This window comes from Mauremys reevesii, linkage group 1 (assembly GCF_016161935.1).
Source record: "Mauremys reevesii isolate NIE-2019 linkage group 1, ASM1616193v1, whole genome shotgun sequence".
Taxonomy (NCBI): Eukaryota; Metazoa; Chordata; order Testudines; family Geoemydidae; genus Mauremys; species Mauremys reevesii.
The window spans coordinates 18939997-18954902 of record NC_052623.1 but is presented as its reverse complement, the minus strand read 5'-3'; the positions used below and the strand labels follow the sequence as shown (position 1 = coordinate 18954902).

The 14906-nt window shown below is 50.2% G+C and overlaps 1 protein-coding gene across 2 annotated transcripts in view; it reads left to right on the top strand.

The window, feature by feature from the left end:
* Positions 1 to 7369: 7369 nt before the first annotated feature.
* MAP6 (microtubule associated protein 6) overlaps positions 7370 to 14906 on the top strand; it is a 76926-nt gene continuing 69389 nt past the window's right edge. Inside the window, exon 1 of one of the 2 annotated variants that reach the window (XM_039539663.1) lies at positions 7370 to 8249. In XM_039539663.1, coding sequence (XP_039395597.1) covers positions 7477 to 8249 — 773 coding nt within the window. In that variant the 5' untranslated portion in view covers positions 7370 to 7476. The remainder of the gene's footprint in view (positions 8250 to 14906) is intronic. The other variant, XM_039539671.1, reaches the window with a different exon arrangement.

The window sequence follows — 14906 nt, the reverse complement described above, 5'->3', positions numbered from 1 at the left end:
GGTTTGCACTCCAGGGGGGGTGCGTGCCTGAGTAGCTGGGAAGTACCCTAGCTGGAGCCTTCCCAAGCAGTAGCTATAATAGGGTTCAAAAAAGAACTAGATGAATTCATGGAGGACAGGTCCATCAATGGCTACTAGCCAGGATGGGCAGGGAGGGTGTCCCTAGCCTCTGTTTACCAGAAGCTGGGAATGGGTGACAGGGGATGGATCACTTGGTGATTACCTGTTCTGTTCATTTCCTGTGGGGTGCCTGGCATTGGCCACTGTCGGAAGCCAGGATACTGGGCTAGATGGACCTTTTGTCTGACCCAGTATGGCCATTCTTATGTTCTAACACCTGGTCAGCAGTGTATTGGAGGAACTGGGTGCTGCCATGGGTGAATGGCTGAATGTCTCCTCTCTCTCACAGGCTCATGTCTTCAGAGAGCTATAATGTGAGTCAGGCAGTGCATGATGGTCATGTTCCACAGTAACTCTGCCTAATGCACGGCCTCAGAGTGCTGGGGAAGGAGTGTCTGAAGTTGATGAGCGAGTGCAGGAGGTTCTGAGGCCTCCCAGGTGTGAGGCCACTTTGCTGTGCTTTGTCTTCTCCAAGAGCTTCAGCTGGAGCAGATTTCCCTGATGCTGGGTGACAGGAGGGAGTGGTGCAGTGGATTCCCCCGCGCCAGCTGGGCATGAGCAGCTCTGTGACATGAAGACTTGGCTGTGGTAGTGAGGAATGTCCAGAGCGGAGCTAGGCAACATTTAGCTGTTCCTGGGATTTCTTGAGAATTAATGCACAGTACATCAGCCAGTCAGATGTCACCAGTCTTCCACTCAGTGACTACATTCATCTGTTTGCTGTTAAATAATACCCTAATGGATATGGTTTCTTTCATCTGAAGAGCTCCAAGTTCATGACAAGTAGGCATACATTTATTATGTCCATTTTAAGGGTGGGGAAACTGAGGCATGGGCGAAGTCACCTCGATATTATGATGGTGGGTGTAGCCTAGAATTGCCATAGAAAAATCGTGAAGTACCTGAGGTCACACAAAAAATCAGTGACAGTCTTGAATAAAACTCAGGCCCTCCCAGTCCTCTGTTTTATCCACTAAACCATGCTGTATTCTACATGTGTTGTAAAAACCTAACCCTATCTATCTTGGGTACTTATATTGCCTCTATTACCATAGTATCTGAGCAGCTCATGATCTTTTAACATATTTATCACAGAACCCACGTGAGGTAGGAAAATGCTATTACATCCTTATTTTACAGATGGGGAACTGGGGGCGACTAAATGACAAAAGTCACACAGGAAGTCTGTGTCAGAGCCAGGAATTAAACCCAGATCTTCTTAGTCTAGGACTTGGGGGATCTTGGCTCAAGTTCCTGCTCCACAAATCATAGGACCATCCTTCCTCGCTGCACCATCCAAATCCATAGCAACCTTCAGAGGGTGCAGCAGTAGATCCTAAGTAGGTCAGAGACAGAGCTAAAGGTAAAGCGTGAAATCCTGGCCTCTCTGAAGTCAGCTGGGGTCAAGATTCCACCCAGATGATTTACATAGCACAATTGTTTCCACTGTTGGTATTTTCCCATCATTACACAACCATCTGCTCTTCCTGTATACTGCCACCACTGCTATTTAAACAAGGCATTTTATTTATTTAAACTTCTGTCCTTTCTGAGCGAGGTTTAAAGCCAGCAAATCAATTCAACTGATTGGTGCTAATGTACTTTACTTGCAGAAAGAGATTAAATTATTTTCTGTAGCTTATTTCTGAAAATGAATCAGCAGCTATATTTTGGGCGGGGGGTGAACTGCAAAACCAAACAGCCTTTACCAAAGGCATTATGATATTGTCTCATTATGGAGCTTATTACAGCCTCTTGCTCTAACTGGTGTCTGCAAAGCAGTGAATTTATAACATCCTCTGTCTGCAAATACTGCAGCGTATGTGGTCGTGCCACATCTCATGTAGGATAAGGTTAGCTGTATACCACAAAGCATTTTATTTCTCCTTTTTTTAAACAGACCTATTAAGAAGTAAAGTGAAATGATGCTAGCTGTACACATGTGAGATGCAAGATCAACAGATATTTTAAAGCTTCTTTCAAATACTGTAGCAAAATTATTTGTATTAAAGTAACATCTGGAGTCCCCAGATGAGGTCAAAGCCCCATGGTGCGAGGTGCTGGACAAACACATAGTGAGACACAGTCCCTGACCTGAAGACTTTGCAGTCTAAATAGATGAAGGATGGGAGGGGTGAGAAGATATATGATTTGGTCAAGATCAGTGGCAGGAGTGGAGGTAGAACAAAGGGTTCCTAAGGGCTTGTCTACACTACCCGTCGGGCAGCAATCGATCAAGCGGGGGTCGATTTATCGTGTCTAGTGTAGACACAATAAATCGACTGCTGAATGCTCTCCCGTCGACTCTGGTACTCCACCAGTGAAGACACTGCAGTAAGTAGATCTAAGTACATGACTTCAGCTACGCTATTCATGTAGCTGAAATTGCATATCTTTAGATCAGGGGTCGGCAACCTTTCAGAAGTGGTGGGCCGAGTCTTCATTTATTCACTCTAATTTAAGGTTTTGTGTGCCAGTAATACATTTTAACATTTTTAGAAGGCCTCTTTCTATAAGTCTATAATATATAACTAAACTATTGTTGTATGTAAAGTAAATAAGGTTTTTAAAACGTTTAAAAAGCTTCATTTAAAATTAAATTAAAATGCAGAGCCTCCCCCGACCGGTGGCAAAAACCCGGGCAGTGTGAGTGCCACTGAACATCAGCTCGCGTGCCGCCTTCGGCACCCGTGCCATAGGTTGCCTACCCCTGCTTTAGATCGACCCTGTGCAGTAGTGTAGACAAGCCCTAACTCCCAGTCTAGTAACCTATCTGCTGGACCACGCTATCTCTGTTTTACTTATAGCAATTAATCACACCAATAGCTTTTAAGGCAAAAAATATGAAACAACAGAGCAATAATATCTATAAATAAATGGAAGGATTGTCGAGGATCATCTAGCCCCCTGACTAAGATACTGTGAGGTCTCACCCTGAGCAGATCAGAAGTGACTACCGGGGTCTGGGAGTAAGGGGGAAGGAGTTCGGGGTGCAGGTGATGTTCTCTTTGATTATTTCAGTCAAGGGTAGGAGCCCAGCCAGAGACAGATGAATCTTGAAGGTGAATGGCTGGCTGCAGGGATAGTGTCACCAAGAGGGTGTTGGCTTCCTTGACCATGGGATGCTGTTCCGGGAAGAAGGACTGCTAAGCAGAGATGGGGTCCACCTATCAAAGATGGGGGACAGCATATTTGGATACAGATTGGCTAACGTAGTGAGGAGGGCTTTAAATGAGGTTCAATGGGGGCAGGAGACAAAAGCCCACAGGTAAGTTAAAAACATGGAGACCTGGGAGAAGGGTTGGAACCTGGAGGGAGCGTGGGCATAGGAAGAACTAGAAATACTAGTGAATAGTACTGTGTCCAGTTTTGGGCCCCACACTACAAGAAGGATGTGGAAAAATTGGAAAGAGTCCAGCAGAGAGCAACAAAAATGATTAGGGGGCTGGAGCACATGATTTGTGAGGAGAGGTTGAGGGAACTTGGATTGTTTAGTCTGCAGAAGAGAAGAATGAGGGCGGATTTGATAGCTGCTTTCAATTACCTGAAGGGGGGTTCCAAAGAGGATGGATCTAGACTGTTCTCAGTGGTAGCAGATGACAGAATAAGGAGTAATGGTCTCAAGTTGCAGTGGAGGAGGTTTAGGTTGGATATGACTTTTTGGTTTCAGTTTTCACCAAAAAAGGTTAGTAGCGCTTGGACATCTAACATAGTAAATGCCAGTGGATTCAGAGGCTAAAATAGGGAAAGAACAAGTTAAAAATTATGTAGACAAGTTAGATGTCTTCAAGTCACCAGGGCCTCATGAAATACATCCTAGAATACTCAAGGAGCTGGCTGAGGAGATATCCAAGCCATTAGTGATTATCTTTGAAAAGTCATGGAAGACGAGAGAGATTCCAGAAGACTGGAAAAGGGCAGATATAGTGCCAAGCTATAAAAAGGGAAATAAGGACAACCCAGGGGAATTACAGACCAGTCAGCTTAACTTCAGTACCTGGAAAGATAATGGAGCAAATAATCAAGCAATCATTTTACAAACACCTACAAGATAATAAGGTGATAAGGGTAACAAGCCTTGTGGTTGGGGGGAAGCGGTGGATGTGGTATATCTTGACTTTAGTAACGCTTTTGATACTGTCTCACATGACCTTCTCATAAACAATCCAGGGAAATGCAGCCTAGATGGAGCTATTGTAAGGTGGGTGCATAACTGGTTGGAAAACCGTTCCCAGAGAGGTGTTACCAGTGGTTCACAGTTGAGCTGGAAGGGAATATCAAGTGGGGTCCCACTCAGATCAGTTCTGGGTCTGGTTCTGTTCAATATCTTCATCAATGATTTAAAGAATGGCATAGACAGTACTCTTATAAAGTTTGCAGACGATATCAAACTGGGAGGGGTTGCAAGTTCTTTGGAGGATAGGATTAAAATTCAAAATGATCTGAACAAGCTAAAGAAATGGTCTGAAGTAAATAGGGGATGAAATACAAGCTGGACAAATGCGAAGTACTCCACTTAGGAAGGAACAATCAGTTGCACAAATACAAAATGAGAAATGACTGCCTAGTAAGGAGTACTGTGGAAAGGGATCTGGGGGTCATAGTGGATCACAGACTAAATATGAGAGAACCTTGTGACTTTACTGTTTTTCTGAGATATTAAGTAGCATTTTCTTGACTTGTGATCATTGGTGGTGCCATCAGAATTAATATTATCTGGTGTAACTGGTACCTACTATCGTACCTTTGCAGAAAGCAAAGCACACTAGAGATTAGAGTGGGAGATTGCAGAACAGGGGCTTTGGGTTCTGGTTCTCACTTTGCCACTATGTTTACTGTGTGATCTCACACACATCAACTTCTGTCTCTGTGCCCCAGTTTCTACATCTATAAAACAAGAGTAACCCTGCCACCTCTATAAAACATGGTGGGAGTTGGGTACAAAGCGCTATGCTTGTGCAGAGTATATCCAAATAACAGCATTTACCTCCTGCTCTCCCCATGAATACTCTTCCCAGACCACCTCACCTTCCATGGTCTCTTGTCTTTCTGGTGTGTTTTCCATCTAATTTCAAATTAAAAGATACCGTCTGCCCCGAGGCTCTTGTCTTTACAATCCCTGCTTCAAGTGCAAAACTTAGCCTTAACTATGGCACTGCTTTCATCTGGCTGTAATGGGCCGGGCTATATGTCTCTAGCTATTATTTTTAAAAGCCATAATAAAAGAGATACACGCATCAGACCCAGGTAGTGGAGACCTGTGGCTGGTTTGGAATGATCTTGATTGCAGTATGAGAGAAGGTGAAAAACCTCCTACTTCATACATAGCAAAGAGAAAACTCCTTTCTCACCCCCTTTTAAACTGTGCTTTATATAAAAGCAGAAACAGGGTAGTCACTGTAGATAAAGGGACAGCTGTTGGATTTATACACACACATCTGTTTAAACCAGTCATGCAAATTTACAGAGGGGTGAGGATGAAGGCGCAGATCTTTAAAGGTATTTATGTGCCTATCCTCCATTGAAATAAATGGTAGTTAGGTACCTACATACCTTGGAGTATCTGGGCCTATATTGTGAATATCTACATTACTTTGTGCTACTATAGCACGTCAATCCTACAATCTCAAAGTATTGTTAGCATTACTATTAATAATGCAACCAAATAGCAGCTAAAGTTACGCTTTGCTGCAGCCCCACAAATTTCAGACACTTCCTTATCTGGGGAGAATCATTTTCTTATCATATTTTGCTCATTAATTGCAAGACATTTGGATGAACCTAGCTCTTTTTCTCTCCCACTGTATATTTCTTGGAATTATTTACCCAGCAGGGACTAAGAAGATAGAGGGGACAGCATTACAGATCACGGCCCCCAACCTGCCAAGGTTTAGCCCAGGTGTGTACGCTTATTTGTGTGTTTAGCTCTGGGCCTAAATACCCACAGGCTCAAAATTGTGGCATAACAGGATTTGCTCTGGTCGAAGTAGCCCAAAGAGAGAAGTGCCTGTAAAAACAGGAGACTGAATGAGGGTGGAGGAAGGGGAAGCAGACTCCCTAAGGGAAACAGAACTTGAGCCATCAAGGGAAAGGAGACCCGTCTCTCAGTCCCCTACAAAGGCTCTGAGTTGTGTGTGGTGGGGCTTTGGGGGTGTGTGTGGTTTTTTTTTAACTCTCGTCTAGACAGTGTTTGCTTTAAGGTGGCGCTGTGATCTGGGTAGATTTGTTGTGATTTTTTCCCCCCTTTCCATGAGGGGAACCATTTTGATCGCTGAAACCCACACCCAGAAATAGGACACTGGAACAATCTCCCCAGCAAGCAAGTGGCTCTAGCCATTTGGATTTTCTTAAAGACCCTAAGGCTTTAATAGCCGGTAATCTTCCTTTTCTCTCCCCCTCCCAGCTGGCGCTACAGCTGGCCATGCCAGGGTGGATTAAAGTGGATTAATGTATTGTTTGCTGCTTCATGCTCTGCACCGCTCTTCTGCATGGAGGCGGGGCTCTGTCCAAAGCTTTTTAGTACTGAAAATGGGTGGGACCATAACGTCTCCCTGCTGCTTGTCCAGCCACACACCCTTCCCAGCAGGGCTCTCCTGCCTCCCGCCCCAGGGGTCGGGGCGGGAAGAGTTAACAGGCGAGCAGCCCACTCCGCAGGCGCTGAGGGAGGCAGGTGATCTCTCTGCATCCCCCCGCCCTTCTCCAGCATCCTTCGCTGCGCGGCGCTGCTGGCAGCAGAGCAGAGCGGGGCGGGGTGGGGCTTTTTTCTCTGCAGCCGCAGCGGCGGCGATGCTCCGGTCTCCGCTCGGATGATGGCTGTGGGGCGGCTGCTCCTCCAGCCGCGGCTGTGAGAGTCGCAGCAGCGCCCGCCGGGAGAGGCGCGGTGCGGGGGGGAAGGCAGGACCTTGCAGCAGGGCGCTTCTCCGCCATGCAGCAGGGCTGAAACCCGACCGGGCTGCCGGGCGTTTGCACTTGCCTCAGGTCGCCAAGGACGTGGGGGAAATCCGCAGCTCTGACCGACCATTGCTTGGGGGGTGGGGGCAGCATTTCCTTTGCCTTGCGTTGGGGCCGGGCTCTGCCAGAGCCCTGGCCCTTGGCGATTAGCACCGAGCCTTCTGCGTGCAGCTAGGGACTGTGCTTAGGTTCGGCACCGGTTGCCCTTCCGAGGTGCTTGCGTGCACCGCCGCAGCTCGGATTATCCCCCCCCCCCTCTCGATCTTGAACTGGCCCCGAATTTCCTTTTGCAGCCCCGCGGCCGGGGGCTCTTTCTGGCGGGGGAGTAAGCGAGCGAGTGGATTTCGTGCAGGGTGTGCGGGGACAGGCCGGGCTGCCTAGCCGGGGAGAGCTCGAGGCGCCACCATGGCTTGGCCCTGCATCACCCGGGCGTGCTGCATCGCCCGCTTCTGGAACCAGCTGGACAAGGCGGACATCGCGGTCCCTTTGGTCTTCACCAAATACTCCGAGGCCACCGAGAGCCCCGCGGCCCAGGGGGGTTTGCAGCAGCAGCCGCCGCAGCCACGCCCTTCCTCTGCCATCGAGACCCAGCCCTCCATCCTGGGCGGCGACCTGGATGCAGTTGCCAGGGCGACTGCGGCTGGGGGGGACCACAAGGCTGGGCCGGGGCAGCAGCCGCTGGCCGACTCGGTGATGCGCCAGGACTACAAGCACTGGAAGGCGCAGCGGCCGGAGCCCAGCTGCAAACCCAAGAGTGAGTACCTGCCCTCGGAAACCCCCTTTGCGAATGAGAGCCAGTACCAGAAGGATTTCCGGGCCTGGCCCATCCCCAAGAGAGGGGACCACCCCTGGATCCCCAAGCCAGCCCCGTCCCCTGGGCCAGCCCCGGACAAGGGCCCCCAGGAGAAACCTCCCAGCCAGGAGAAGAGGAGGAAGCTGCAGCCGGGGCAGGAGAAGAAGGAGGAGGAGGCAGAGCAAAGGGGAAAGGAGGAGCAGCCCAAGGCAGCCAGGGCTGAGGAAGGGCGGAAGAAGAGGGTCCAGGTGGTCGAGGATGGGGGGCAGCAGCAGCAGCCCGTGCTCTCGGCGTCCCAGGAGGCGGCCAAAGGGCGAGCAGCGGTGGATGCCCTCAACAGGCAGATCAGGGAGGAATCGGCAGCCGGGGTGAGCAGCTCCTACAGGTGAGAGGCGGATACATCGTACCCCTACCCAGCACCCTCATCTTCTGTGCGCCTCTGCCCACCCCCACCCACATCCACCTGCCCAACGCCCCTCCTCCATCCTCTCTGTGTCCGCCCAGTGCCCTCCCCCAATCCCTGCCCACCTGCCCAATGCCCCTCTGCCATCCTCTCTGTGTCCGCCCAGTGCCCTCCCCCAATCCCTGCCCACCTGCCCAATGCCCCTCTGCCATCCTCTCTGTGTCTGCCCAGCGCCCTCCCCCAACCCCTGTCCACCTGCCCAATGCCCCTCCGCCATCCTCTCTGTGTCCGCCCAACCCCCTGCCCCAGCCCTCTCCACCTGCTCAATGCCCCTCCTCCAGCCTCTCTGTGTCTGCCCAGCGCCCTCCCCCAACCCCTGTCCACGTGCCCAACGCCCCTTCTCCATCCTCTCTGTGTCAGCCCAGTGCCCTCCACCAACCCCTGTCCACTTGCCCAATGCCCCTCCTCCAGCCTCTCTGTGTCCGCCCAGTGCCCTCCCCCAATCCCTGCTCACCTGCCCAATGCCCCTCCGCCATCCTCTCTGTGTCCGCCCAACCCCCTGCCCCAGCCCTCTCCACCTGCCCAACGCCCCTCCTCCAGCCTCTCTGTGTCTGCCCAGCACCCTCCCCCAACCCCTGTCCACCTGCCCAACGCCCCTCCGCCATCCTCTCTGTGTCCGCCCAGCACCCTCCCCCAACCCCTGTCCACCTGCCCAACACCCCTCCTCCATCCTCTGTGTATCCGCCCAATGCCCCTCCTCCATCTTCTGTGTCCTCTCTGTTGAGGGGAAGCCAGGGAAATCTCCTGCCATCCTCCCCAAGCCTCACCCCAGATATATCTCCCTGTGGTGTGCGTGACCATCTCCTATTAGCTAAACACAATAAGAATCACTGGGTCTGCAGCTTCAAGAACTTTCTGGGGGCTCCTCCCACCAATGCAGTCTCACCAGTAAATCACCCTTTTATTTCCACCTCCCCTTCGTTTGTAACTGTATGTGTTCACATGCTGGGCTAATAAGCCTGCTGGCCACTTTTGCACTATGTCTGCAAGCTATGTCTGGGCTCCTGGAGGCTTCATAGGAGCCCAGGATAAAATCAGCTGGGCTGAAGCATGCCCTGTGAGCTGAAGGCAACTTGTGGAGTTTAAAGCCTGCACTGTACCTTTAATCCAAAGGTGCCTACAGGTGGAAGCATGCATTGGTCCAGGTTTATAAGAGCAGGAGGTATCTGGGATGAAAATAGACCTCCGCAATGGGCTTCATTTGATGCAGATTAGGTGTGTCCTGCAGGATCCTGCAGTTGGTGGGTGGGGCAAAATTTTGTCACTGACATGTTAAATGCATTTGATTGAAGTAGCATGCTGGCTGTTGGGGGAATCACACGTTTCAGCACATATAAGCTGCAGGTTTTCCCCAGTAACATCTCTTCCTGGTTTTCTCTTTTGATTCTCAGAAGGCAAATGATGCCTGATTTCACCTGAAAATGGACCTCCCTGTGGTTCAGAATGAAATGTAGCTGCTGTAAGGCGTTTGTTTCTGGCTGAAGAAGTATGATGTATTGTAAATAAAAAACAAACTGTAACAAAGAGGTGGCAGGCTGGAAGTATACACGCATTGTCTAGGCCCAACTGGAGCGTTGATTTCCTTTTGAAATCAGAGCTTTTCCTTGATGCTGCTTTCCAGAACTTTCCTTGACAGAGGAAACTAGGGTTCTATAGTCCTGAGAGCAGAACTGGTGGTTTTTTGGTGACAAAACAAATGTTGCAGTTCCTCTGTCCCCTCAACCCCCATTAGGAATGGTTGGTGTTTCTAGCAAAGGGACTGTGACTAATTAGCCCATCTCATGGGTTCTGCAGATGGCACCTGTCACATAGCAGCATGAGAAACAATTCATGTGAATCTAAAATGTATACATAATTTAGCGCCTCCATTTTTCTGCTTGCCGTGGGGAAAGGCGCAGTTGGCATTCAGCTTGAAAATCATGGACGGGGTAGATTTTTCCTTCTTATGAATTAAGGCTAAAAATTCTGGGCCTGGTTCTTCATTGCCTTGCACCTTGGCAGCCATGTTACCATGTGCAAGGCGTACTCCCTTGGGAATTCTGCGCCAAAAAATTAAACATTCTGCAAAATTCTGCATATTTTATTTGTCAAAATAACACAATGTAATCACACCCATTTCAATTATTTTGGTGATTTATTTCAAAGTACCTTCAGCAAGTATGTCTGTAACAATACAGAGAACTAAAAAAGATTCAGGAAATTTTTTTTGACAAACAGATTCTTTACTAGGCATATTCATACAGAACATTAAGTAATAATTCATTTAAACTACCATACAGAACCGTATTTCCAGCACCCCTTACAAGTAATACAGAGGCTTGGGGAAGTCAGGGATAATGGAGGAGCTGAGGGAGAGGGAAGTAATTGCTGGGAAGGAGCCTGGGAGTGAACTTGGATGGTTGTTGGGTGTGGGTGGAAGAAGTATGCAAGTATTTTTGGGAGGGGAGGGATTGTTAGGGAATTGGGGAGCCTCCCCCTTGCAGACCCTGGCTGAGCCCTAGTCTCTCCCATTCAGTCAGGCACATGTGCTCCTGTCCCCATGTGTCCCTGCACCCCCATTCAGCCACCTCTCCTTTGCCTGTTCCCATGTGTCCTTACACCCCCTCCCTCTGTCTCCATGTGTCCCTGCACCCCCAGTCATCCACCCCTCCCTCTCCCACATGTGTCCTTGCATCCCAGCTCAGCCGCCCCCCATCCCCATGTGGTCCTGCACTCCCATTCAGCTCCCACCCCAGTCTGTCCCCCCATTGCCTTTCTGAACCCCAGTCTGTCACCCCCCAGCATTCCCATATGCCCTGCTCTGTCTGTCCCCACCGCAAAAATCCCCGGCCTCTTCACCTGGCCCCACGGACAGGGCACTGTGAGGAAAGCAGGCTCTCCTCTGCTCTCTCTGCATTTGGCTGCTCTGGCCGGTGAGCCAGCTGCACTCTGTTCTGGCACCACAACAGTCTCTGGTGGGCGAAAGGCATAGGGGTGACCAGACAGCAAATGTGAAAAATCGGGACGGGGGTGGGGGGATAATAGGAGCCTATATAAAAAAAAAGACCCAAAAATCAGGACTATCCCTATAAAATCGGGACATCTGGTCACCCTAGAAAGGCATAACTGCAGCGCCTCTCCAGCAGAATGTATTTTCTGTGGAGAAAAATAATCTGCCCGGGACATGAACTCTGCACATGTGAAGTGGCACAGAATTCCCCCAGGAGTAAACATGCGTGTAAAACAGTGCCACTCCTATCTGACAGTGTTTTCACCCTCACTTTGCACTAGTGTAAATGATACCCTGCCATGAAGAACGATGATGTATACGAGCCTCATTCTGATTTCACATTCGTATAAAGCAGCAGTGCCACCTTTCAAAGTCAATGGAGCTGTGCTAGTGTGAGAGCAGAACAGGCCCAAAGAATCTGATAGGAACACGCCACCTGCAAATTAGCTCACCCTTGTCAACAAAATTTTAACCTAAAAAGTTTAAATAGAAAAATCGATATTTGAAATGTCTGTTTATGGCTAGTATTTGCAAAAGTCAGAAATTAATGTGTGTCTGTCACATCCCTGTAGGAAATGTCTGAGAATTAAGCAGGTTTTTTTTGGTGGGGGAAGGAGGTTAGTAAGAGCCCTCGGATTTGTTTTGGAGTTGGAACTGATATTGGATTGAATCAGGGCTCCTGTTGTTATTGGCTGATGTCAAAGCTCTGCATGTGACGCTAGGGACCTTTATATTGTGAAATATCTAGTAGGAAGTATGAAGGACAAAGGAAGATTTGCCAAAGTGACTAGTGGTTTGGGGTGCCTCAATATTTAAGGGGGCTCATCTGGAGATGCCCTAAAGTGGTTTGATTTTTCAGAAAGTGCTGAGCACCTGCCCTCTAAAAATCAGGCTTCTTTAAGATGCTCCCAAAAATCACTAGTACCTTTTTAATTACGGATTTTCTTGACTTGTTTATTTATTTATTTTTTGTTTAGGTCAAGCAGAAATAGCTTTTGCCTTTGACATTCCTTGCTTGTTTTTTAATGGTAGGAATAAAAGGTAAACGGTGTCCTTGAATCATGTGAGAGCTGACATGATAAAGTGCCGGACTCTTCTCTGTTCTACCACATCGAGTAAATGGATATTTAGATTATTTACATACACAGAATCACAGCCCTGGTGCACTGGTTAATGCAATTGATTGTAGCATCTTTTAATCGGATCAGTCAGTATTTTGATGCCATGACTAATTCTGAGGATGCAGTGGATATAATGTAACAGGTCTGATCAGGTCAGTTCTGTTTGGTATGCTTAATAAAGGGAGGTGTATGTCTGCTCTCTGTGGCTGTTGGAAGGATAGGATGACACCCTTTGCCCCCCTCCCTTCATGCAGGGAGCAGTCATAATTTAGCTGATTGCACTCCCTTCAGCAGGAGGCATTGCCCAGTGCTAACACGAGTGATCACCACTGCAAATGGGGCTAGCCATGGCCCCATCTTCACACTAGCTAGCGCCAGGAGGCATCACTGGGGTAGCACAAGCGATACCTTCCCTCTACAGGTGAAGTACCTTCTGCAAGCATAGGCGGCAGGTTTGTATAATTTTTGGTGGGGCCCAAAATGGTGGTGCCCCCCCGCTCCCGCCCTGTAAGCCGATATAAAATGAAGCTACAACGCGTCAGTGCCACAAGATTACAAGGGTCAATTAAAAGTGGAAAGTCAGAAGCAGCACTTGCCTACTTCAATATACAGTATTATATTTTGTTGCATCTGTTGTGATGAAGTGGGAATGTTCTTAATATTTTCTCTGAATACTGTGTGGGTGCCTCAGTTTCCCCTGCAAGATGCCAACTGAAGGTGTTGGGGACAAAGAGATCAGGTGGCCTCCTTGTCCAGAAGAGACACAGAGGCCAGAGGAGGGAGTGTCAGTTTGGAGCTGGCTGGGGAAATTGGGAGAGACCCAGAACTTGGTTCTGGGCTCCCCACCCCCCAAGATGGACCTGACAGAGGGGTTCTGTTTTCTGTACCAACAAGCTCTGTTTAAACTGTGTTCCCGTCATCTAATAAACCTTCTGTTTTACTGTCTGGCTGAGAGTCACATCTGACTGCAGAGTTGGGGTGCAGCGACCTCTGGTTGCCCCAGGACCAGCCTGGGCAGACTCACTTTGGAAAGTGCATGACGTGGAAGGGCATGCTGAATGCTCGAGTCAGACCCAGGAAGGTGTAAGCTTCTTGCCCTGGAGACAGTATGCTCCGAGAGGAGGCTCCCCCAGAGTCCTGACTGGCTTTGTATGGAGATGTTCCAAAGCATCACAGCATCCCCTTCCACACCGTGCACTTCCCAGAAGTCCGCACAGGCACTGACACTCCCTCCTCCGGCCTTTGTCTCTTTTCCAGGCATTAGGAGGCCACCTGATCTCTCTGTTCTCCAACACCTTCAGTTGGCACCTTGCAGGAAACTGATTTGGGAGAAATGAAGTAAAAGCTGCCCAAACCGAGCTTGAGCACTCCTGAATTTTGAGGTGTTCAAATCTGGAAGGCAGGTGCTGGGGGTGGGAGAGGGCTGTGGGCTCCATGGGGGAGCATGGCAGCAACTGTCTGGAGCTGCATGGAGCCAGATACGCTGGTCTGAGTGGCACAGTAAGCAGTTTGGGGTTGGAGAAGAGGTAGGGAGTTCCGGGGGCAGTCAAGGGACAAGGAGCAGGGGGAGTTGGATGGGGCAGAGGTTCGAAGGGGCAGTCAGGGGACAGGCAGCAATTGGATAGGCATGGGAGTCTAAGAGGTTTATCAGGGGACAGGTAGGGGTGCGGTCCTGGGGAAGTTGGGTGGGGTCTCAGGAGGGGGCAGTTGGGGACAAGGAGAAGGGAGGCTTAGATAGGGGCTGAGGTCCCAAGGGGCAGTTAGGGGCAGGGGTCTCGGGAGGGGGTAATTGGGGAACAAGGACCAGTGGGGCTTAGATAGGGGGTGGAGGTTCTGGGGGGCAGTTGGGGCAGGAGTCTGGGGAGGGGGCAATCAGCGGACAGAGGCTGGGATTCAAAGGGCTCTGGGCTGCTGGCAGCCGCGGGGATCCCAGAGCCTTTTAAATCCCAGCCCCGGCTGGGAGTCAGAGGACTCTGGGCTGCCTGCAAACGCGGGGAGCCCAGAGCCTTTTAAATCCCAGCCGCGGCCGGGAATCAGAGGGCTCTGGGCTGCCCACTGCGGCGGGGAGCCCAGAGCCGTTTAAATCTCAGCCGCGGCTGTGATTGATAGGGCTCTGGGCTGCCTGCACCCGCGGGGAGCACAGAGCTATTAAATTCCCAGCCGCGGCCGGGAATCAGAGGGCTCTGGGCTCCCGCGCAGCAGGCAGCCCAGAGCCCTCTGATTCCCGGCCGCGGCTGGGATTTAAAGGGCTCTGGGCTGCCTGCAACCGCGGGAGCCCAGAGCCTTTAAATCCCAGCCGCGGCCGGGAATCAGAGGGCTCTGGGCTTCCGCTGCAGCAGGCAGCCCAGAGCCCTCTGATTCCCGGCGCGGCTGGGATTTAAAGGGCTCTGGGCTGCCTGCAACCGCGGGGAGCCCAGAGCCTTTTAAATCCCAGCCGCGGCCGGGAATCAGAGGGCTCTGGGCTTCCCG